Source organism: Somniosus microcephalus, chromosome 29 (genome assembly GCF_052327205.1).
Source record: "Somniosus microcephalus isolate GS21.2 chromosome 29, FLI_Smic_1.0, whole genome shotgun sequence".
Taxonomy (NCBI): Eukaryota; Metazoa; Chordata; class Chondrichthyes; order Squaliformes; family Somniosidae; genus Somniosus; species Somniosus microcephalus.
In genome coordinates this window covers 6,204,891-6,230,296 of record NC_141015.1, presented here as the reverse complement: position 1 = coordinate 6,230,296, position 25,406 = coordinate 6,204,891, and the positions used below count along the sequence as shown (strand labels likewise).

At 49.9% G+C, this 25,406-nt stretch overlaps 2 protein-coding genes across 2 annotated transcripts; one reads left to right on the top strand and one right to left on the bottom strand.

Annotated features, from left to right (window-relative positions):
• Nucleotides 1-14,351: 14,351 nt before the first annotated feature.
• On the top strand, nucleotides 14,352-14,701 carry LOC147098426 (histone H4-like). Its single transcript, XM_085970060.1, has one exon. It carries the CDS (start codon nucleotides 14,365-14,367, stop codon nucleotides 14,674-14,676), a length of 312 nt encoding a protein of 103 aa, XP_085826186.1. The 5' UTR covers nucleotides 14,352-14,364; the 3' UTR covers nucleotides 14,677-14,701.
• A 9,529-nt stretch (nucleotides 14,702-24,230) lies between these two features.
• LOC147098425 (histone H2B) lies at nucleotides 24,231-24,676 on the bottom strand. The gene has a single exon (XM_085970059.1). The coding sequence runs from the start codon at nucleotides 24,667-24,669 to the stop codon at nucleotides 24,295-24,297; it is 375 nt and encodes a 124-aa protein (XP_085826185.1). The 5' UTR covers nucleotides 24,670-24,676; the 3' UTR covers nucleotides 24,231-24,294.
• Nucleotides 24,677-25,406: the final 730 nt, after the last annotated feature.

Sequence of the window (25,406 nt, the reverse complement as noted above, 5' to 3'; positions counted from 1 at the left end):
TCTCAATATATTATTCTCTCTGTCTCTCGGTCTCTAGTACTGTTTGTGAGTGTGAGATTAATTCTGTAGCTTGTAAGTTTCTGCTACTGTTTGCGAGTGTGGGATTGATTATGTATCTGTTACACTGGTAATGTGTGTGAGTCAAAAATTCATTATATGATTGACAGTCTCTTGTACTGGACTATCCTTGCTGTGTGTGATTGTTGGATTCCATTCCTTCTCCACCTTGTGTCGGCCAATGCTAGTTTGATTTTATCTGTGACTGTCTCAGGAGGAGGTTTGGTTCAGTCCATTACCTCCAATTCTCTGGTCTTGTATGTTGGTTGTTGGGTTTGATAGTCCGTGTACAGCCAGCAGTGTGGATTGACACCATATCAGTGACTATCTGTTCGTGTGTGGGAGTAAAGGAGAGAAAATATATCTGACTGTCAGTGCGATATGTTTGGACTTTGAAACAACATCTTATTCTACTACTGCTGCAAATGGCTGTGAGATTCATAATGTAACTCTGGGAATTCGGATCACTGTGGGACTGACTGCTTCTGCTGCCTCTGATAATAGAATTGAGGCCAGTTCTGTGTCTCTGCACTCTGTGAGTGATAATGTACTTACTGTGTGTGAGATGGAGCTGCCTGCACTGTTCCTTGTGTTCCGGGTGGAGGAAAGGTTACGTTTATTCTGGCTCATTGAAGTATTTTGCTATGAGAATAATATGAGAACAATATAAGTTATAATATATGGACTGGTGTCGCTAGAATATAAAAATAAAGTTATATTAATGGGTTTGTTTATAATAAAGTAATGTATCTTCAGAGGGGAACTCACTGCAGTACAGCGGCACGCAGATTCTCCACACCAGGTGTGTAGGACGGTTCTGTAGTAAGTTATTATCAGCATCCAGATACAAACCAAAACCAGCACTGGACCATGAATGGGACCATCCGTTTGGCACAGTCCAGGTTTATATCTCCCAGTCCCAAGGGACTATATATAAAATTCTGGATCGCTTCCTGGAATATAGCCACAGGTACCTGGTCTGTACAAACAATTGTTTTCAGTCTATTGAAACCGAGTTGAGGGCCTGTGTAGATAAAAGACTGCCACAGAACCCGGATTCATATGTATTTGGCGGAGCGACAATGTATCTTTCGATCACCAGCAAGAGGCTTCTGGAGAACACAACACACCGAAACAAAATAACCGATTTTTGAAATGTGTTCTTTCACACTTCTCACCTGCTGTTGAACTGGGTGTACTTTGTGAAACTCCTCACATCCTCACAGTCAGGCTGTGTTTCCACTGTTCACTGCCCTAGGACAACAGACACGGTCAGATTGGAAACGATTCAGGAACATTCACAACTGATTTGGGGGAATAAAGCAGCAATGATTTGAAAAAGCGAGGTGATTTACATTCTATATTACCTTACACTGTACAAACACAGCCCGAGAATGGCCTCTCCCTTCCTCCACTCACTCCATGTTTCGGAACTAGTTCCTGCTCCAATCCGCCTCTTACAAAGAGCCCCCGGTTGCCGCTGAACTTACCACGACTCAAAGCCCATCTGTGGACACAGTCCCAAGGCGATGTGCTGCTGTGAGGAGGCTGCTGTTTGCTCCCTTACTCGGGCCCGTGATATCTCCGCTCCCTGATGTGTTCAGCGATCATCAGCCGAGCCCAGAGGAAACGGCCCCCGCTGGCAGAGCTGGGGGAGGGGAGCTCGCAGGGGCCCTTCCTGTCGCTTTAAACACTGTGCGGGGAGAGGGGGAGGAGCAGGCGTTGTTTATCACGCATGCTCAGACCTGTCTTCCTCACACACTAATTAAATAAAGCAACAACAACTTGAATATATATAGCACCTTTAACGGAATAAATTGTCCCAATGAGCTTCTCATGAGCCTTATCAAAGAAACATTGACACCGAGACAGATAAGGAGATATTAGGAGAGGAGAAAGTGACACTGGACATACGTCAGTGGCTGCCGGTGAGTGTGAGAGCGACTCGAATCCTGTCCCTTGGAGCGATTTGTTTCCCCAATACTGTATGGATCAATGGAGAGGAACAGGCTCTGTCAAGCTCTGACACTGAACTGCTGGTGAGTGGGGAGTTTAATCAGTCTCTGCCTGTCTCCGCTGGGTGAGTCACTGACAGATATGAAACATGTTCCCGGGCCTGTGTGACTGTCACCCCCTGTGTCTGTCTCTGTGCCTTGTGCACAGGATCAATCCCCAGTCCCACTATCTCCCAGCCCTGCCTGTTATATCTGGATTGATGCTGATACTCTCAGTTTTCGGTCTATTGAAGACGAGTTCAAGGCAGGTGTGGTGAACAGAATGTCTTACTATTTCTGTGAATAATGCTATAATCTAAAAGCAGGCTAGGATCCACACAGCCAAACTGTGGCACGTTCCTGCTCCTAAATCTCTCTAACAGAGAGTGCGTGGCTCAGAGTACGAACTTTAAGACTGATACAGTCACTCTCTCTCTCTCTGGTTGCTGTCCCTGTGTGTTGAGAATGGAATTCATCGGACACCAGTTGCTCAGTTCTGTTCCTCAGTTTCGGAGGAGAGAGATAGAGAGAGGCTAGAGGGCCGGTGAGATCATCATTTCTATTTTCATATAAATCAAACATATCTCTGAATGCAAACAATATAATACCTTCAAACCAGATATGGGTGAACACAGCCAGAGCTGTGATTGGCTCCTGCCCCTGAATCTGGGGAACAGACACTGTGAGGAGCGCCGGCCTCAGAATGTTTAACACTGACTGAGCTGGGAAACTCCAACTAACCCCCAGAATTGGCAGCACAGGCCGAGCGGAGAGGAAAACCTGTCCTGTGAACTGTAAATCAGGGAACAGATTGTGCTGTGAATGAGCAGAGTGAACATTGTGTCAGCGAGAGTGTGTTAAATGGGCGGGCGGGTTAGACTAATGTCACTCTGTTTGTGTGTCCGCTCTCATCGCCGGATTTCAGAGACCCTCTTGTGTAAAATTCAAAGATTCCCCTGTCATAGGATCGCCCTGCCCCCCTGCTCAGCCCTGAAGTGGGAATTAAATGTGAAGTTTTAATTTATTTCAAATTTCAGCCGAAAAACAGAGAACATGTCGGCGATCGGGTGATAGAGCGCGGTCAGTGCAGCAATGAAACAGCTTTAAATCGAAATTGCTGCCTTGAATTCTGATGAAACTTTCTCGACAGCAAACATCCCGGTCTTCGAGACAGAATGAGGCCAGTCTGGGAATCTGGTGTGCCCGGGTTTAATTGGAATCGGAGAGTTAATGAGGAGAGAGAAACACAGAGAGGCTGGAGGGGCCGGGAGCTGACAGCAGGATGTCTCCGCCCCGTCCGCTCGCTGCCTTTAAGTTGCTCTGTGCCGCCGCCTCTCCTTTCATTTCTGACCCAGCTCTGACTGTCAGAAAGATTTTCTACAGAGACGCGGACATGACTGAGACTGCAGCCGCCGAAACGACTCCTCCTTCCGCCGCCGCTCAAACCAAGGCTCAAACAAGAAGAAGAAGGCGGCTCCCCGCTACAAGCCAGTTGGTCCCACGTTGGGCGAGCAGATCCTCAAGGTTGTGGCGAGTGGCAGCGATCGCAAGGGGATATCGCTGGCCGCGATAAAGAAGGCTCTGGCTGCCAACGGCGTCGATGTGCTGAAGTTAAGTTCCCAGATCAGGTTAAGTATCAAGAGGAAAGTGGGAAACGGCTCCCTGGAGCAGACAAAGGGCACGGGCGCCGCGGGTTCCTTCAGGCTCGCTAAGAAGGAATCCCAGCGGAAAGAGGGAAAGAAGGTGAAGAAACCAGCAACCAAGAAATCTGCAGTTAAGAAACCAGCAGCCAAGAAATCTCCAGCCAAGAAACCAGCAGCCAAGAAATCTCCAGCCAAGAAACCAGGAGCCAAGAAAACGATCACCAAGAAGGCATAGGGTGGGAATATGTGTCGGTGCAGGCTCGATGGGCCGAAATGGCCTCTATCTGCACTGTGGGGTTTCTGTGATTCTGTGATTCTGTGAAAGTCAAAAAAGACAGCGAAAGCGTCGGCTGGGAAGAAGGTGGCGGTGAAGAAGCCCAAGAGCCACAAGACGGCCACAGGCGGAATGGTGAAGGCGGCCAAGAAGGTGGAAAAACTGAAGGCCAAGCACAAATCAGCAAAGTCTCAGAAAGCAGCGAGCAAAAGAAAATAAAAAGGACTGTGGCGTACCGATCACAGAAAGGACACAATCCGCTTTCGGTCCGTAGACTATAAATCAGGCGTCATGCCTTTCAGAAGGATCACACCTTTAAGAAACTTGATCTGCAACATAGTTAAGCCCAGAGCGGGGGAGGAGCAGTCGAAGCTATGGACTGATGAAAAGCAGTCAGACTTGGTGTAGTCTCTGACGCCATTTTGTGTTCAACATGTAGCCTCAACAATTAAACCTTTTCTGTTGAACCTCTCCGAGTTCAGTATTTTTTGCTAGGAGTACGTAGACTCCTACATTGGTGACCCCGACGCTCAGGACGGCTCCTAAGCGTAACCATGGCTGACACAAACGCAGTTTCTGTGAAGCTGCCGGAGTTCTGGGAGAACCTAGCCACCGCCTGGTTCCTTCAAGCCGAATCGCAATTCCGACTCCGCGGCATCACCGCCGACGCAACGATGTATGAATACCTCCTCGCCTCCCTGGGCAGCTCCACAATCACGAAAGTCTGGACAACACTACAAGACTTTCCGGAGGAAGGCAAGTACGCACATCTCAAGGCCGCGCTCCTTAAAAAATTCACAGCCTCCCAATTTTTGCGCAACTGCCACCTCCTCGACCGCCCGGGCCTCGGTGACTCCACACCGTCAGACTTGCTCTCACACATGCTTGCTCTGACCGACGAGAACCCGCCCGGCTCCCTCTTCCGCACGCTCTTTATCCGCCAACTACCTCCCAGCATCCGCCCGGCGATCGTGGCGTCCAGCCTCACGGACCTCGAGGCCCTGGCCGACGAAGCCGATAAGCTCCTGTCTGCCGTCTCCAACCACGCCGTCACCCCCGACCTGGCCTCCGCAGTGTCGGCGCGTGCTCCACCCTCTATCATGCGGCCACACAGCTCGGCCATGAGGCCCCCCAGGCCCCCACGTCCCCCAAGCCCTCCGACCCAGGGCTACTGCTACTTCCATACCCGGTTCGGCGCACGGGCACGCCGCTGCAGCCATCCCTGCACGTTTCCAGCTGCCCCCACACTGGCCTACACGATGGGCGTGGGGCAAGCAGGCGCGCTGCTGTACGTTACGGACAGCGCCTCCGGACGCCGTTTCCTATGCGACACAGGCGCATCATCCTCGCGCCCGCCCTCGAGATCCAGCGAGGCGGCCGCGGCCCTGCGCTGGCTGCCACCAACGGCACCGACATCCGGATGTACAGCACCCGCACCGTCACCATCGACTTCGCAGGCCGCCGCTGCCACTGGGAGTTTATCACAGCCTAGGTGCTCTCCCCGCTCCTCAGTGCGGATTTCCTGTGCACCCAAGGCCTGTTGGTCGACATGCCTCGGCGCCGCCTCATGGACATGAACACCATGCCACCTATCCCGGGCGCCATGGCACCCCCCCAACCTGCCGAAATGGCGTGGCAGTGCCGCGCCCGCTCAACGGACGACTACTCAGCACTCCTGGCTGAGTTCCCAGCCCTCACCAACCTGACCTTCTCTGCAAAAGTTTCTAAGCACGGGGTAGAACACTTCATCCCCACCACAGGCCCACCGGTGTATGCCCACGCCCGCAGGCTGGACCTGGCCAAGCTGGAGATCGCGCGGGCCGAGTTCGCCACAATGGAACAGCTCGGCATCATCCGCCGCTCCAGCAGCCCCTGGGCCTCCCCACTCCACATCGTCACCAAACCCGACGGGGGATGGCACCCCTGCGGGGACTCCCAGCGCCTAAACGACGCCACCACGCCGGATCGGTACCCCATACCGCACATTCAAGACTTCTCGGCTAGACTGGCTGGCCGCTCAGTCTTCTCCAAAGTCGACCTGGTGCGCGGTTACCATCAGGTACCAGTCCACCCCACGGACGTTCCCAAGACGGCCATAATCACCCCTTTTGGACTATTCGAGTTCCTCTGAATGCCCTTCGGCCTCAAAACCGCGGCCCAGGCCTTCCAGCGGCTCATGGACTCGGTCCTCTGGGACCTGAAGTTCCTCTTTGTCTACCTGGATGACATCCTGGTAGCTAGTTCCTCCAAGCAGGAACACATCGAGCACCTCCGCACCCTGTTCCAGCGGCTCAGTGAGCACGGGCTCATCATCAGCCCAGCCAAGTGCCAATTTGGCCTCAGCAGGATCGAATTCCTCGGCCACCACATCACGCAGGATGGAGCCATTCCCCTGCCCGCCAAGGTGCAAGCCGTCCAGCAGTTCCCCCGGCCTACCACCATCAAAGGCCTCCAGGAGTTCTTGGGGATGATCAACTTTTACAACTGCTTCATTCCCGGAGTGGCCTCCCTCATGCGGCCCCTATACGAAGCCCTCCGGGGTAAGAAAGACAGAATGGCAATCGAGTGGTCGGCGGACATGTTGACCGCTTTCGACTCGACCAAAAAGGTGCTCGTCGACGCCACCATGCTCGCTCACCCACAGCCCAACGCCAGGGTGGCCCTCGCCACGGACGCCTCCGACCACACGGTCGGCGCCATGTACGAACAGTGGGTCGACGAGGCCCGGCAACCGCTGGCCTTTTTCAGCCGCCAACTGCGCCCCCCGGAGGCCAAATACAGCGCCTTTGACCGTGAGCTCCTCGCACTGTACCTGGCAGTCCGCCATTTTAGTTTTCTTCTGGAGGGCTGCCCCTTCACCGCGTTTGTCGACCACAAACCCCTGATATTCGCGATGGCGAAACCTGCGGACCCGTGGTCAGCCAGGCAACAACGCCAGCTCGCCGCGGTGTCTGAATTCACCACGGACATCCAGCACATCTCCGGTCGAGACAACGTGGTGGCTGACTACCTATCCCGCCCCGCCATCCACGGCGCCCACCTGGCAGTGGACTATGCTCAACTGGCAGTGGAGCAACGCACCGACCCTGATTTGCTCTCTGCGCCCACAACCCTCCCAGGGCTGCGACTGACCAACATCGCCTGCGGCCCATCCGCCGTCACAGTCAAATGCGACACCTCCTTGGCGCAACCCTGCCCCGTAGTCCCGGCGTCCTGGCGAAAACGAGTGTTCGACATCGTCCACGGCCTCTCACACCCCGGCACCCGTGCGTCCATTAGACTGGTGGCCAACCGATTTGTCTGGCGCGGCCTGCGCAAAGATGTGTGCGTCTGGTCCAGATCCTGCATAGCTTGCCAGCGTGCCAAAATCCACCAGCATGTCAAAGCCCCACTCGAGGAGTTCACCGTGCCAGAAAGAAGGTTTGACCACGTCCACATTGACCTTGTCAGCCCCCTGCCGCCATCACAAGGTCACACGCACCTGCTGACAATTGTGGACCGTAACACCCGCTGGCCCGAGACCATTCCACTGACGTCCACCACCACCGCCGACATCGCGAGGGCGTTCATCGGTACCTGGGTCGCTCGGTTCGGCGTCCCCTCCGACATGACGTCGGATAGAGGCCCGCAGTTCACCTCTGATCTGTGGGCTGCCATCGCCCGAAACCTCGGTGTGGCCGTTCACCGCACCATTGCTTACCACCCCCAAGCCAACAGACTGTGCGAGCAATTCCACAGGTCCATGAAGGCGTCCCTCTGTGCCAGCCTCGAGGACGAGGCTTGGATCGACCGCCTCCCGTGGGTGCTACTTGGCCTACGCTCCACGGTCAAGGAAGACCTGCAAGCCTCGGCGGTGGAACTCGTGTATGGCCAGCCGCTGCGCGTACCCGGAGAGTTCCTGCCCACTGCCACGACCCCCTGGTCGGCTGACCAGCAACGCCGCGCTTTCGCCAACTGAGCACAACAGTTCGCTCCGGTACCCACCGGCCGGCACGGCGAACCAGCAACCCGCATACCACCTAGCCTGCACATGGCCAAATTTGTTTTCGTGTGCCATGATGCCCACCGAGGACCTCTACGGCCCCCATACGACGGACCCTACAAGGTACTCCAGACGGGGAACAAGTTCTTCCTCCTCAAAGTGGGCAGCAGAACTGAGAAGGTGTCGGTCGACCGGCTCAAGCTGGCGCACCTAGAGTCCGACGAACCCGTTCAAGTGGGCCAACCCCCACCGCGGGGCAGACCGCCTAAGAGCCCGACGCGTCCGACCGCCCCGCTCCCGACACCAACCGCCAAGAGCCGTTCCGGCCGTGCCATCAAGCCACCACGCCGGTTCGTACACTCCCTACTAGCGGATTCTGGGGGGAGCTGTGTGGCGTACCGATCACAGAAAGGACACAATCCGCTTTTCGGTCTGTAGACTATAAATCAGGCGTTATGCCTTTAAGAAGCATCTCACCTGTAAGAAACTCGATCTGCAACATAGTTAAGCCCAGAGCGGGGGAGGAGCAGTCAAATCTGTGGACTGATGAAAAGCAGTCAGACTTGGTGTAGTCTCTGACGCCATTTTGTGTTCAACATGTAGCCTCAACAATTAAACCTTTTCTGTTGAACCTCTCTGAATTCAGTATTTTTTGCTAGGAGTACGTAGACTCCTACAGGACAACTTGTAAACAAATGAACCCAAAGGCTCTTTTCAGAGCCACCCACGTCTTTCCAAAAAGAGCTGATCGCTGAATCAAATCATCCATGTCCCGGGGCCACGCTCAGATTCCCGATTGAAATCATTACAAATGAACCCCAGCTCCCTGGTGACTCACTGACATTTGCTGCACCCACCCCTCCCCCAGTGTCTGCAATAAAACACAGAGAATGGGATGTCCGGGCCGAGACTCACTCTAACTGGGGGGTGTTCAGCTCCAGGCTCAGTTCATGGTGATTGTAAGTTCACAGGTTCAGGGTGAGAGTCTCTGTGAGACTCTGACACTGGCAGTGATACCCCGCATCACAACTCGGACCCCAACACATGAGATTCTCCAAATCAGCTGGAATAAGATCAGAGATTGACATGGAAGGAGACGGGTCGACTTGTGATCGAAGGGACTGTATACAGGCTGGAATATTACTGATTGTTAATGGTAACATGACCTTATTTAAAAGATTCTGGTTTCAGGAAATGTTGTATCCGTGTGTTAATGGAGACACGGAATGCAGGAGTTGGTTTAACAGGTGTTTACTGAACAAAGTCTGGAGGTGAACTAAAAGATACAAGACGCTATACAGGCTTATATACCCGAGTGGTCACTACCGGTATTACAGTACACTGGGGCTCTTAAAGGTACATACACTACAATTCCTCCCCTTTTAGATAATTAGTACATAACATTTTAAGTAATCATTAATTAACATGTTCACAAGAACAATAATCTACACATTTGCTGCAGTTAATCAATTATAAGTCAGTCTCTCTGGAGGCTTCCTGACTCGGTCCGGATAACGCCTCGGCGGTGCAGTAGTTTTCAGTGGTGTAGTAGGTTCTTTTGGCAAGGTCGATTCGGCTTGAATGCCAGTGTCGGGTTCATCTGGTTCCAGTATCACCAGATCGGAGGTAGATACTATGGGTATCTCTGCTTCATCATTAGGCGTATAGAGTTGTGGTGTAGGTTGTCCCTTTTCGGACGACTCTATGATCTGGTCAGCATGGCGCCTTATTATTCTTTCACCAATGTCCACGGTATACATCAGCAGTCCTAGTCATGTGCAAATAGTTCCAGGCTGCCATTTCTCGGTACGGTAGTCCCGGGCCAAATCCTGTTGACCTATCTGGAAGGTTCTAGTTGGCCTTTCATTCATGCCTTGAAATTGCCGGTTCTCTACGTCCCTTCTGATGTTTGGCTTGATCAAATCCAGCCGGCATCTTAGTCTTCTATTGAAAAACATCATGGCGGGAGTTTGGTTTGTAACCACGTGTTGCATTCCTGTATGCAAACAAGAAGTTATCTACCTTATGTTGTAGATTTATGTCTTCATTACCCATGGCCTTTATGGCCTTCTTGAAGGTCTGAACAAACCTTTCAGCTAATCCATTGGTGGCGGGATGGTATGGGGCGGACGTGTAGCGCTTAACCCCATTGTTTTTTAAGAACTTCCTGAATTCTTCGGACACAAATTGCGGTCCATTATCAGAACAGATCTGTCCAGGCAGCCCATTCCTGGCAAATATGGTCCTTAATACTGTGATGGTTTTTTCCATGGTGGTGGAGGACATCTTTATTACCTCCGGCCACTTGGAGTGTGCATCAACCGCGATTAAGAACATTGAGTCCATAAATGGACCAGCAAAGTCGATGTGTACCCTTTGCCATGGAGATGAGGGCCACTCCCATGGATGTAGAGGGGCTTGTGGTGGGGCGTTTTGGACCTTCTGGCATCCTAGACAGCTCTTGGTCATTTCTTCGATGTCTCCATCGATACCTGGCCACCACACAAACGCTCTGGCTAGGTTCTTCATTTTCACTCCACCCAGATGCCCCTCATGAAGCTCCTTTAGCACTTTATCCTGGAGTTTGGGTGGAATCACCACACTGGATCCACACATCAAGGTTCCTCGGCACACTGACAGCTGTTCTCTTTGCGAGAATGCTGGCAACAGTGGTTCGCCATGTGCTGGCCATCCCTTCACCATTAAATCGTAGACTCGTGAGAGAGTCGGGTCATTTCTTGTTTCCTTTTCAATGGTAGAATTTGTTACTGGTAGACATTCTACTATGGTTGAGTGGAACATCTCCACTGGGTCCACTGTAGGTGCCTCTTCTACCATTGGCAATGGTAGGCGCGATAAACCGTCAGCATTCCCATGCTGTTTTGATTCTTTGTATGCTATGTCATATTGGTGTGCCCCTAGGAAAAGGGACCACCTCTGTAGCCTTTGCGCTGTCATAATGGGAACGCCCTTTTTAGGGTTGAATATGGAGACGAGGGGTTGATGGTCAGTCAACAAGGTAAATTTTTGTCCGTGTAGGTAATGGTTGAATTTCTTCACTCCCCACACCAGGCTGAGTGCTTCCCTGTCGATCTGGGCATAGTTACGCTCAGCTGAATTCAATGAGCGTGACGCAAAAGCTATCGGCCGCTCCGAGCCATCAGGGAATCTATGCGATAATACCGCTCCTACGCCATAAGAGGATGCATCGCACACCAGTCTGATTGGCAGTGATGGGTTGTAATGAGCCAACACTTCCTTGGAAGTGATCAAGCCTTTGCATTTATGGAAGGCACGTTTACAGTCTTCGCTCCATTTCCAAATTACTCCCGTTTGTAGCAGTGCATTAAGAGGGTGCAGAACAGTTGACAAGTTCGGTAAAAATTTATGATAGTAATTTATCAATCCCGGGAATGACCTTAATTGTGAGACATTTTCAGGTGCTGGGGCTTTTATGACCGCTTCAATTTTTTCAGGTGACTTATGCAACCCTTCTTCGTTAATTATATGGCCACAATATGATATTTGTTTCTGGAAAAATTCGCACTTCTGGCGATTTGCTCGTAGGCCCCATTCTCTCAGCCTAGTGAGCACCTGCTCCAAATTGGCAAGGTGCTCGTTGTCGTTTTCTCCTGTTACAAGAATGTCATCTAGGTAGCATTGAGTCCCCAGAATCCCTTGCAGGACTTGCTCCATAGCTCTTTGCCAGATAGCTGGAGCTGATGCTACTCCGAAAACCAGTTGATTGTACTGGTACACGCCTTTGTGTGCGTTTATCGTGAGATACTTTTTAGAGGCCTCCTCAACCTCCATCTGTAGATATGCCTGTGCCAAGTCAATTTTGGTGAAACGTTTCCCTCCGGATAGTGAGGCGAAAATATCTTCTATCCTTGGAAGAGGATACTGTATCGTGTGAAGGACTGGGTTTACAGTCACATTGAAGTCCCCACAGATGTGAATTTTTCTCTGTTCTTCAGATTTATCATTATTCAACGTTTTCTTCATGACCGGGACGATGGGTGTTGCCACTCGCTCCAATCTACCTTGGATAACAAACCTGCTTTTTCCAAATTCTCCAGCTCTGCCTCGACTGCTGGACGAATTGCGTATGGCACCGGCCTTGCCTTAAAAAACTTGGGAATTTCCGCATCGTCCACTTTTATTGAGGCGGTGATGCCTTTCAAGGTTCCTAGTTCCTGTTGAAACGCTTCTTTGGCATTAGCCAAGATGTCTTTTAATTGTCCAGGTATGATGTCATCATCAATTTTTTTCTTACCGGTCACCGTCAGTGCCTGAATGGAGTGCCAGTCCAAACGTATCTTCCTGATCCATTCACGTCCCAACAACGGCGGACCACCATCTTGCAGAACGTATAAATACAACTTCTGTATTTCCTTGCCGTTGTATACAACAGGCACCTTTATTTTCCCTCTGGGGTATACTTTCTGCCCCGTATATGTCTTCAAGATAATGGATGTGTCTTTCAAAGGTATATGCGGAAATAGCCGCTCGTAATCCCGTCGACTTAGGAAGGTCAGAGCTGATCCTGTATCTAGCTCCATTTTAACTGGGGACCCCGCTATCATGAGGGTAACCCAAATGGTCTGGTAATCTTCTTTGGCAATTACATTATGTAATTTGAGACAGCTTAGTCTCTTGTTTCCGGAGTCGCTATCACTCTTCTGGTCTTCGGAGCTACTGTCCGTCATGATTTGTACCTTTCTGTACTTTTCCCAATTGATTTTTTTTCTGTCAGTGGATTTTTTGTTTCCAGATCGGCATACACGTGCAATGTGTCCCATCTTTCCGCATTGCCTGCATGCTTTGTCCTTGAACCAGCAGTCCCTCTGGTCATGGGTGGATCTGCCGCAGTGATAACATCTCTCGAAACCCCGTGTCATTTCATGGGTGCTGAAGTCCTGTGGCTTTTGCTGTATCTCTGCAGCTCCTCTTGCTGCTGCTTCGTATGACACAGCCACACTGAAAGCCTTGTCCAGTGTCAAATCTTTCTCAGAAAGTAGCCTTTTCTGTGTTCCTTCACTTAGGAGACCGCAGACAAATTTGTCTCGTAGAGAATCTGCCAGTCCTACCCCGAATTGGCAGTGCTTTGACAGCTTTCTTAATTCGGTGAGGTAATCAGCGTTACTTTCATTCTTGTGCTGATTCCTCCTGAAGAATTTGAATCGTTCCGCGATCAGCAGCGGTGTTGGGTTTAAGTGCTCCCGCAGGGTATCAACAATCTCCTTAAAATTCTTGTCCACCGGTTTGGCTGGAGTGATTAAGTTTCGTAACAGCCCGTATGTCCTTGCGCCCATCAGATTTAGAAGTACCGATGCCTTTTTATCATCCTCTACTTCATTCGCTGTGCAATATACCTCCATTCTTTCCACATATGCGGTCCAATCCTCTATATCACTATCGAAAGCAGTAATAGTGCCAGTCTTAGGCATCCTGAAAATCAAAAATGGCGCCTCCTGCGCTTTCCTTTCTTCCCTGCCGAGAAAAAAATGGCGCCTCCCGCGCTTTCCTGCCGCTGCTGACAACGCTGTTCTCCGTGGTTTTTATTTACACAGATATTTTTAATAGTTGGAGACTCGTTCCCGCCAGACTCTCTGGGACTTTTCCCTCCCTCTGCTTGGTCCGAATGCCGACCTGCTTTGCAGCGCCGGCCATCTCCCGAGTGCTCCACCCTCCGTCTCTGTTTGCCTCCGCCTTCCGACTTGCTGCTCGGCCCCGCTGCAGAGCCACCCGATCGAGCCCCAGCCCACCGCCCAGGAAGGATTAGTGCAGTACCTGCCACCAGCCCGGCTAGCTGGTGAAACCACAGTTTTTTTTTTCTTCGACCTTCGTCTGAGGAATCGATCTCCTTGAGGTGCTGCCGAATTGCAGGTAAGTCTGTTTCCAATTTGTCGCCACTGTTGTATCCGTGTGTTAATGGAGACACGGAATGCAGGAGTTGGTTTAACAAGTGTTTACTGAACAAAGTCTGGAGGTGAACTAAAAGATACAAGACGCTATACAGGCTTATATACCCGAGTGGTCACTACCGGTATTACAGTACATAGGGGCTCTTAAAGGTACATACACTATAGGAAACCCCTGAATATGAAGCCCGAGCCTGTAAGGGTTTGTGTGGAGTGCTGTGTTTCAGTTCTACTGTCGATAAACGGTTTGAAATTGGCGGTTGCAGAAAGCTGGAGGTGGAGCTGGAAGATTAGGGGCCGCTCTCTGCACTGTCTGTCATTCTTGAAATTGTTTCCTCCCCTCCCGCTCTCCCTGTTTAATCTCTCACTCTGTCTCCTCCCCTCCCTGCCTCTCTCTGTGCTTTTTCAGTCAGGTCGGAGTCGGCTGTATATAAGAGCAGCCAGAAGCAGTTCGTTTCTCATTCAGCAGAAGTTTGACTGAAGATTCATCATGACTGGACGAGGTAAAGGAGGCAAGGGACTGGGCAAAGGTGGAGTCAAGTGGCACCATAAAGTGCTCCGTGACAACATCCAGGGCATCACCAAACCAGCCATCCGCCGCCTGGCTCGCCGTGGCGGTGTCAAGCGGATCTCGGGTCTTATCTACGAGGAGACCCGCGGGGTGCTGAAGGTTTTCCTGGAGAATGTGATCAGGGATGCGGTCACCTACACTGAGCACGCCAAGCGCAAGATGGTCACTGCCATGGTTGTGGTGTACGCTCTGAAACGGCAGGGCCGCACTCTCTATGGATTCGGCGGCTGAATAACTCGACTCTTTCAACCAAACACAACACAAAGGCTCTTTTAAGAGCCACCCACCACCTCACAGAGAGAGCAGTGACCTGGGAACAGGAGCTGGGGTAGATTGTTCTCAAAAATAGATGGTGCTCAGAAATATTATTAACATATGTGATGTGTTCTTTAATCTTTGAATTTCGGTTGCACCAGGTTTATGGAGAGAGTATTTCCTCAGACGGAACATTCCCACTCGGTGTAAAGCCACATCGCGTCTACACATTTGTTCATTGTGCAGTTATACTGTAACGATTCTAGTTTTAATAATTAGCCGGCTGGTCGGGCACAAGCCGTTGAATGGGTTACTGAAAAGAGTCCAACTTGTGAATTATTTGCAGCCAGACGGTGGTGTCCGGCACTGATACTGACAGGGTTTGTGAAATTGTGAAATTTCAGTTCAGTCATTCGGGGACCTGAAATTCCCGCAGTTTGAGCCGCTCTAACCCGACCTTATTTCTGATTGGGGATCCGCCTCACAATCCCATTTCTTAACCAATCACAGAGCCACAGATTAGAAAGTAAGCACATCATTGGTTGAAATTGTCGACCAGGCGAAATGTTTGAATTTTTTTGTTTTTGAAAAAGCCCGCCAATTCCAGTGCCGGAAAGAAGCGAATTAATCTAAAGTCTAATTTCAAGGGAATGATTTTAAAATCTCGGTCCTTTTGTTCTGTTATTCTGCGTTCACCATCAGTAATTCCTGGTGCTGTTCTACGAACAGGTTTAATTTCACAGAAATCACAGAAACCCCACAGTGCAGATAGAGGCCATTTCGGCCCATCGAGCCTGCACCGACACATATCCCACCCGATCCCCGTAACCCCTACACCAACACATATCCCACCCTATCCCCGTAACCCCACGTATTTAATCCCCCTAACACTAAGGGTCAATTTATCATAGCCAATCAACCTAACTCGCACATCTTTGGACTGTGGGAGGAAACCGGAGCACCCGGAGGAAACCCACGCAAACACGGGGAGAATGTGCAAACTCCACACAGACAGTCGCCCGAGGCCAGATTCGAACCCGGGTCCCTGGCGCTGTGAGGCAACAGTGCTAACCACTATGCCACCGTGCTGCATCTTATCTGTAAGCGGCGGCAATAAGTCTCCATTCAGCAATCTAAAATGTGCCGAGTATCAGATCGCTCACTGCACAGTTCCCGAATGACAGATTATTGGCCAAGGCCCTTCTCACAGGCTCCACGGGGACAGAGAGAAGCGACTGAATTCTGATCCTCTCCCCTGAAAGCGGCGACTAACGTCACAATGGGACGGGGGAGGGAAATTCTGAATGGGCTGGAGAGGAGAGGTGAGAGGAATTGAGTGGAAGAGCGGGAGATTGGCGCGGGTCCCTCTCCCCACTCCTGTCAGCATCAACAGCCCAGACTGCGGGCAATGGGAAGGGCCCTAAAGCACCAAGCCCAGGAAGTTACATTTAAAACATTAAGTGATTTTGGTAATGATCGTCTCAAAAGGTGCAAAATAAAATCGATTTGAGTCAAAACAGTTATTTCCTGCACTAAAATTGGCGATCTTTTTGAAGTGGAAGATTAATCCCAGCTCAGCCAATCGGGGCCTGAGTTTCCAGCGTTTCATTGATTGGTCAGAGTTGGGTTTAAAGTGGCTGGCTGGAGACCTGCGCCCAATCAGTGCTCGGGGCGGTCTCTCACTGAGTATAACAAGGCGGACACGCAGCAGACTCCGCATTAACAGTCACTGTGTTACAGATTGTGCTGAGATCTGTTCAGAAAATGGCCAGGACCAAGCAGACAGCGCGCAAATCGACCGGAGGGAAAGCTCCTCGCAAACAGCTGGCGACCAAAGCGGCCCGGAAGAGCGCTCCAGCTACGGGCGGAGTGAAGAAGCCCCATCGCTACAGACCCGGCACTGTGGCTCTGAGGGAGATCCGCCGCTACCACAAATCCACCGAGCTGCTGATCCGCAAACTGCCCTTCCAGCGCCTGGTGCGGGAGATCGCTCAGGACTTCAAGACCGACCTGCGCTTCCAGAGCTCGGCCGTCATGGCCCTGCAGGAGGCCAGCGAGGCTTACCTGGTGGGGCTCTTTGAGGACACCAACCTGTGCGCCATCCACGCCAAGCGAGACACCATCATGCCCAAAGACATCCAGCTGGCCCGCCGCATCCGCGGGGAGCGCGCCTAAACTCACCGTGCCCAGCTCCAGACTGTAGTGTCCGCGTGTCAATAACACACGGACTGCAGGAGAATGGTAATAAGAGGTGTTTACTGAACAGAGGGTATGCTGGAACTGAAAGTACAGAAGCCTGCTGTGGCTTTACATACAGGTGTGGTCACTGCCGGTACTACAGTATAAAAGCAGTTCTCTCTTAAAGGTACATACACAACAATTCCTCCCCTTTTAGATAAACAGTACATAACATTCATTTAACAATTGAATAATAACTAATTACAATTACAATTTTCTTTGTACTATATACATCAGCTGAAAGTAATCATTTATAAATTCAGTCTTTGAGGAGGCTTCCTGATCCTGTCTGGATAGCGCCTTTCTCGAGTATCCTGTTCTTGCGGCGGAGTCGATTCTGGCTCATTGTCATTGGTTGGTTCGTCAGCTTCCAATACCACTGATTCTGAGGTAGATGCAATCTGTACTTCAGGTTCATCACCAGGTGCGCATGCTCGTGGTATGGGTTTGACTTGTTCCTGTGACTCTAGAATCTGGTGAGCATGGCATCTCACGATGCTCTGTCCAACGTCCACTGTGAACATTAGTGGTCCCTGCCATGTGCATATCGTTCCTGGCTGCCATTTTTCTGTTTGGTAGTCGTGGGCCAAGACTGGTTGCCCTATCTTGAAGCTCCTGGTTGGCTTTTCATTGATGTGCTGGAATTACTTATTCTCAACATCTCGTCTTATGTTTGGTTTGAGCAAGTCCAGGTGACATCTTAACCCGCGGTTAAAGAACATCATGGCTGGAGCTTGGTTGGTGACTGCATGTGTCGCATTTCGGTAAGCAAACAAGAAATTATCCATCTTGTGTTGCAATGGTATGTTGTCGTTATACATCGCCTTTATTGCTTTTTTAAAGGTTTGAAGAAACCTCTCAGCCAATCCATTTGTGGCTGGATGATATGGGGCGGATCTGTAATGCTTTACCCCATTATTCCTCAAAAACCTCCGGAAATCCTCGGACACAAACTGTGGTTCATTGTCGGAGCAAATCTGTTCTGGCAAGCCATTCCTGGCGAAGATGGTCCGTAGGACTGCAATAGTTTTCTCCGTGGTGGTGGAGGACATTTTGATGACCTCTGGCCATTTCGAATGTGCATCCACAGCGATTAAAAATATTGAGTCCATAAATGGACCAGCAAAATCAATGTGTACCCGTTGCCATGGAGATGAGGGCCACTCCCATGTGTGTAGCGGGGCCTGTGGTGGAGCGTTTTGGACTTTCTGGCATCCTGTGCATCTCTTGGTCATTTCCTCGATTTCTTTATCGATTCCCGACCACCACACAAACGCCCTGGCTAGGCTCTTCATTTTTACCCCTCCCAGATGACCCTCATGAAGCTCATTGAGCATTCTTTCTCTCAACTTGGGTGGAATTACCACTCGGGATCCACACATCAAGGTCCCCCGGCACACTGACAGCTGTTCTCTCCTTGGCAAGAATGCTGACAACAGTGAGTCGCCATGTGCTGGCCATCCCTTCACCATCAAATCATAGACCCGAGAGAGTGTCGGGTCATTTTGGGTTTCCTTCTCTATACTTGAGTTTGTAACAGGTAGACATTCGACGATGGTTGAATGGAATATCTCAACAGGGTCCACTGCAGGTGCTTCCTCCACCGTAGGCAGCGGGAGGCGCGACAGCCCATCAGCGTTTCCATGCTGTTTTGTGCCCTTATACTCTATGTCGTATTGATGTGCCCCTCGAAAAAGGGACCATCTTTGCAGCCGTCATCACCGGAACGCCCTTCTTTGGGTTAAAAATGGAGACAAGATGCTGGTGATCAGTCAGTAAGGTGAATTTCTGCCCGTGCAGATAGTGATTGAACTTCTTCACCCCCCACACCAGGCTGAGGGCCTCCCTGTCAATCTGGGTGTAGCTACGCTTGGCTGAAGTTAATGAGCGTGACGCAAAGGCTATTGGCCTCTCTGAACCGTCAAGGAATTTGTGCGACAGCACCACTCCAATGCCGTAGGGAGACGCATCACATGCCAACCGAATCGGTAGTGATGGATTGTAGTGGGCCAATATTTCTTTTGAATTGATTAGGCATTTACATTTCTGAAAGGCACGCTTACACTCATCACTCCATTTCCATGCTACTCCAGTTTGCAGCAGGGCGTTCAGCGGGTGCAGAATTGTAGACAAATTTGGCAAGAACTTATGGTAGTAGTTCACCAACCTGAGGAACGACCTCAGTTGTGACACATTTTCCGGTGCTGGAGCCTTGACTACTGCCTCAATCTTGTCTGGGGACTTATGTAACCCCTCTTTATCAATCACGTGGCCACAGTACGAGATTTGTTTTCTGAAAAACTCGCATTTGAGGCGGTTGGCTCGTAGCCCATATTCTTGTAATCTAGTGAGCACCTGCTCCAGGTTGGCAAGGTGTTCACTGTCATTTTCGCCCGTAACCAGGATGTCGTCCAAATAACACTGGGTCCCCGAGATCCCTTGCAGGACTTGTTCCATCGCTCTCTGCCAAATTGCCGGAGCTGATGCTACCCCGAATACCAGTCGGCTCTACTGGTAAAGACCTTTGCGAGTGTTTATCGTGAGGTATTTTCTAGATGATTCATCTACCTCCATTTGTAGATACGCTTGTGCCAGATCAATCTTCGTAAAGTGTTTCCCTCCAGATAGTGAGGCGAAAATATCTTCTATCCGCGGAAGTCGATATTGTACTGTGTGAAGGACTGGGTTCACAGTTACCTTAAAGTCCCCACAGTTGCGAGCCTTCTTCGGTTCCCCAGGCGTGCTGCTCAATGATTTCTTCATTACAGGAATGATGGATGTGGCCCACTCGCTCCAGTTCATGTTGGACAGCACACCAGCATGCTCCAGACTCTCCAGCTTTGCTTTGACGGCTGGGTAGATCACATACGGTACCGGTCTGGCCTTTAAAAATTTTGGGTTTGCGTTATCTACAATTTTTATCATTGCCGTTACGCCTTTTAGAGTCCCAAGTCCTTGCTGGAACACCTCTTTCACGTCAGTTAGAATTTTTGACAGTCGTCCAGGTGTGGCGTCGTCATCCTTTTTGTCAGCCACAGCTAGCGCCTGAATGGAATACCAATCCAATTGTATTTTTCGGATCCATTCACGTCCCAATAATGGTGGTCCTCCATCTTAACATAGAAACATAGAAACTAGGAGCAGGAGTAGGCCATTCGGCCCTTCGAGCCTGCTCCGCCATTCAATGAGATCATGGCTGATCATCCAAACCCTAGCACCCGGTCCCTACACTGACTGCCATCCCACCCAAGCCCTATCCCCGTAACCCCACGTATTTAATCCCCTCTAACACTAAGGGCCAATTTTTTTTAAATCATGGCCAATCAACCTAACCCGCACATCTTTGGACTGTGGGAGGAAACCGGAGCACCCGGAGGAAACCCACGCAAACACAGGGAGAATGTGCAAACTCCACACAGACAGTCACCCGAGGCCGGATTTGAACCCGGGTCCCTGGCGCTGTGAGGCAACAGTGCTAACCACTATGCCACCGTGCTTGTAGTATATATAGATACAGTTCCTGTGTTTCCTTGCCGTTATATTTAACGGGCACCCTTATTTTTCCTCTGGGGTAGACTTTTTGCCCCGTATATGTCTTCAAGACAATGGACGCATCCTTCAAGGGAACGTGTGAGAATAGCCGCTCGTAGTCTCATCGATTCATGACTGTTAGGGCTGATCCTGTGTCCAATTCCATCTTTACTTGGGACCCTGCTATCATGAGGGTGACCCAAATGGTTCGGTGATCCTCCTTTGTGATCACGTTGTGTAACTTTAGGCAACTTAGTCTCCTGCTCCCTGAGTCATTATCACTCTTCTGGTCTTCTGAACTACTGTCCGTCATCTTTTGTACTTTCTTGTACTTTTCCTTAGTAGTTCTTTTAGTGTTGGTTTTCTTTCCCGACCTGCAGACTCATGCTATGTGTCCCACTTTTCCACATTGCCTGCATACTTTGTCCTTAGCCCAGCAATCCTTCTGGTCATGGTTTGTTCTGCCACAGCAATAGCACTTTTCTGCTCCATATGCCATTTCATTGGTGCTATATTCTTGCGGTTTCTGTTGTATTTCCGCAGCTCCCCATGCTGCTGCTTCATAGGATACTGCAACGCTGAAAGCCTTTTCTAGCGTAAGGTCCTTTTCCGAAAGTAGTGATTTCTGGGTTCCTTCACTCTGGAGCCCGCAGACAAACTTATCCCTTAAGGTAACTGCCAGTCCTGCTCCGAACTGGCAGTGCTTCGATAACTTGCATAGTTCCATAAGGTAGTCAGCATTACTCTCATCTTTGTGCTGGTTTCTTTTATGGAACTTGAATCTTTCTGCTATCAGCAGTGGTGTAGGGTTTAGATGTTCCTGTAAGATGTTGACAATCTCTTCAAAGCTTTTCTCCATTGGTTTAGCTGGGGTAATTAAATTCTGCAATAGGCCGTACGTTCTCGCGCCCATCAAATGTAATAATACTGATGCCTTCTTTTCATCGGCCACCCCATTTGCCTTGCAGTACACTTCAATTCTTTCCACATACGTGGTCCAGTCTTCTATTTCGTTGTCAAAAGCAGTGATACTGCCACTCTTCGGCATCTTGGGTGGTTTAAAATAGCGCCTCCCGTGCTTTTCCTTCTTCCCCAATAGATTAAAATGGCGCCTCCCCCACTTTTCCTTCTTCCCCTTGCTGCCAATGCTGCTCCTAGCATTGTAAATAGTAATGGCGGTGCTCCGCGACTTCGGCACGTCTCTCTTTTGTTAGTTAAATTCCTTAGTTTTATTCTTCTTCGACGCTGTCCACTGCGCGTCTCTTTTCCTTCCCCTCTTTTATTTTCTCTAACACTGCCCGGCTCTTGAGCACCGACTGCTCCCTGTGCGCTCCACCCTCTCTCTCTCTTTTCCTTCCCGATGATGTTGCACGGCCCCCTTGCAGAGCCGCTCGATCGAGCTCAAGCCCGCCGCAGTCCGGAAGGGTCAGCGCACTACCTGCTACCAGCACGATTTGCTGGAACACCTTGACTGGGGAGCCAAGCCCAGCTCTCCACAGCTTCCCCTGTGATTCACTGAACTCCGATGGATCACTGGGCGGTTGCCCACAGTCGACACCCGTTGCTCTGGCTTCGACCTCCAAGAAGCTTCTTTTCAGGGATGGATCCCCGTGAGGTGATGCAGTACTGCAGGTGAGTTCGAACCTGCTCGTCGCCACTGTAGTGTCCGCGTGTCAATAACACACGGACTGCAGGAGAACGGTAATAAGAGGTGTTTACTGAACAGAGGGTATGCTGGAACTGAAAGTACAGAAGCCGGTACTACAGTATAAAAGCAGTTCTCAAAGGTACATACACAACACAGACTTTAAGCACCAAATACAACAACGGCTCTTTTAAGAGCCACCAAATCAGCAAAGAAAAGAGCTGCGATCTCTGCCAGTCAGATTGGGCTGTGCACACACCGTGCAGGTCTTGTAGTGTTACTGTAACTGGGGATTTATAAACTTGGGCATTGAATATCTGACGGTGCGTTTATGATCTAGGTTTAAATGTGAGTCAGCTGCCCAGTAGACTGACTGCACCCGACCAGTCGGAAACTATAAGTGGGAGTTCTGATAGTAAATTGATCCCACTCCACATAACGTGATAGATTTGTGAGAGAACGAGGTGCCTGAAGTCTGAATTTCACATTTAAAATGAATTCTTAATGCGGGGACAGGTGGGAACTTCAGTTACAAATTTGAATATTTGCAATTAACCAGAGCTGGAATTCTGATTCCATCCTTTGGCCAAATTAGCAAGGAAAAATTGTCTGGATCAATGTGTTTACTTCTCCCTATGGAATTATTGCCCCAATAAGAAATGGTGAGCCCATCAAATGCTCATTCCCTTTATACTCGGTTTTTAACATCGGTTTATATTCAGGTCTCCCGTCTTCAAGCCGCTCTCAGGTTAAGATTCCGTTTGTTTTGTTTTTCCTCTGAAGCCAGTCTCTCTATATTGAATAACTGATCTGATTTTACGCTTACAGCAATCTCGCTGCAGTGTTTTTCGATCTAGATTTCTACATGATCGACAGTGTCTTGTTTATAACCAAAAATGGCTGAGGGTCATTTGTGATCAGAAAACTCCCAGCTTAATTGCAGAGACGAAACATGTTAAATTAATTCCGGGATATCTGTGCTCCATTGGACAAAACAGTAACCAGCCCTTTCAAAGATAATGTGGGTGACTCTGAAAAGAGCCTTTGGGTTATTAGATTGAATCTTGTTCGCTTTACTTGCTCTTGGGGCTGGCAGTACTGGTTATCTTGGGCAGCAGCACCGCCTGGATATTAGGCAGCACCCCGCCCTGAGCAATGGCCACTCCTCCCGTCAGAGAACGAATGAAAATCTCCTCCCACATCTGCCCTTCCTATACCTTCTGGAGGAATGCAGATAACGAACTTGTGATTGGTCGCTCTGTGGTGAATTTCATTGGTGCTTTCCGGTGACCAATCACGGTCTCTTTTTCCCGCCAATGAAAAGTGAGTGGAAATAACTGTTCTCAACAGTCAGACCGCCAACGATTTTTTTAATTTCAAAAAGCCCGCCAATATTTTCCTAAACCATCAGCCAAAGAATTCCGAACATTTTTTTTCTTCCTTTTGTCTTGTTCCAGCTCTCCCTTGCAAATCCCAGGCTGTTACAATCAGGATTAATTTCGGGTTCAAGTTCAAACTGTATCGGGCGGGCATCAATTTGCATTGATTCTGTAACGGGAGACATTCCAGCTCAATCTTTGTAAAAGTGAGGATTCACAGATTACGATCGATCATTTGCGCAGGCACTGCTGCGGGAGTGAAACCAGATCTGGGAGTCCTGCTGTAAGAAGGGAAGAGGGACAGGGTTTAAACTGCCCCCGTTCTGGTCTCCGTAAGAAACCCCATTCTGGGTTTCTGCAATGCAGTAATTCTCGGGTTAATACAAGGATTGACCACAAATGGCCTTGAAAAAAATGAAAATGTGTTTGCAGAGATTGAGGTGACTAAAATCCGAGTCTCATCTTGAAAACAAGCTTTTAATTCATCGGAAGGCGCTGCAAGTGAACGGGTCTGAGATCAAAGGGAAAGAGCGATCAGGGACCGTGTTTGTCGTTTACTGGACGGGAAATACAACAGCGACGCTAAGGTCGATCCGGCCAGTGAAACTGCTTATCTGAGAATGCAAAACTAAATCTACAGCTGGAACTTCAAACGTTCTCAAACACACTTGTTCAGGAAATAATTACAGTAAATTCTGTCTAAAGGGAGATGCGAATGTGTAGCTCTTTCAGAGAGATTGTGGGTGGCTCTTAAAAGAGCCGTTGTGTTTTGGGTTTGTTCTTTCAGGACAGCGTGGAGTTTTACTTGGAGCTGGTGTATTTGGTCACCGCCTTTGTCCCTTCCGACACAGCGTGCTTGGCCAGCTCCCCGGGCAGCAGCAGGCGCACGGCGGTCTGGATCTCCCGGGAGCTGATGGTGCTGCGCTTGTTGTAATGGGCCAAGCGGGAAGCCTCACCCGCTATGCGCTCGAAAATATCGTTCACAAACGAGTTCATGATGCCCATGGCCTTTGAGGAGATGCCGGTGTCGGGGTGAACCTGCTTCATCACTTTGTAGATGTAGATGGAGTAACTCTCCTTCCTCGACTTTCTGCGCTTCTTACCGCCCTTCGCTGCCGGTTTAGTGATGGTTTTCTTGGCGCCTTTTTTGGCCACTGTTTTCTTTTCGTCAACCATTCTCAAACTCGATTTCAGATGCAAAATAACGCAAAACTGCTCCACGCTCCTCTTAAATAGGCTGCCCCCACCGCCCTATGCTAATGAGGGATGGGTGAAGGCAATAATTATGATTGGCTGGTTAGGAATGATGTCATTTTCCATTGTTCTGCATCTCTCTGATTGGTTTCTTTATGTATTCAATCAGATTGCGTGTTTGCCACCAGTGCGCCCCCTGCAGTCAGAAAAGTCATCCAAGGAGCAGAGGGATTCATCTCCCCATTCACCAATTCCCAGACCATTATGCAATGCCCCAAGCATATCAGACGGGACAGCAATTTAGATGTACTTCCTCCAAACTGTTCACCATATTCACGCCTTGCGGTGTGGTCCCCGCCACATTAGTTCAGTATCTGCCAGTCTCGAGTAATTTGTGTGTGGGAGAATAGTTCTGTCTCACTCAATCTCTGGTGATTTATGTAATTGTGGGAATCATTCTCAATCTCAGTCTCTGTTACAGTATGTGAGTGTGGGATCCATTCGTTTCCTGTCCGTCACCGATATCATGTGTCAGGGTGGGATTCCATCTGTATCCGTCAAAATCTGGTACCGTGTGTCAGTGTTTGGATTCATTCAGAATCTGCCATTCTCTGGTAATGTACGTGTGTGTGATATTAATTCTGCATCTGTCTGTCACTGGGATGTGCGAGTCTGAGATTTATTCTGTATCTGTCAGTCTCTGGTACTGAGTGTGAGTG

Coding starts and splice junctions, on each gene's coding strand:
- LOC147098426 (XM_085970060.1), top strand. CDS start 14,365: ATGACTGGACGAGGTAAAGGAGGCAAGGGACTGGGCAAAGGTGGAGTC.
- LOC147098425 (XM_085970059.1), bottom strand. CDS start 24,669: ATGGTTGACGAAAAGAAAACAGTGGCCAAAAAAGGCGCCAAGAAAACC.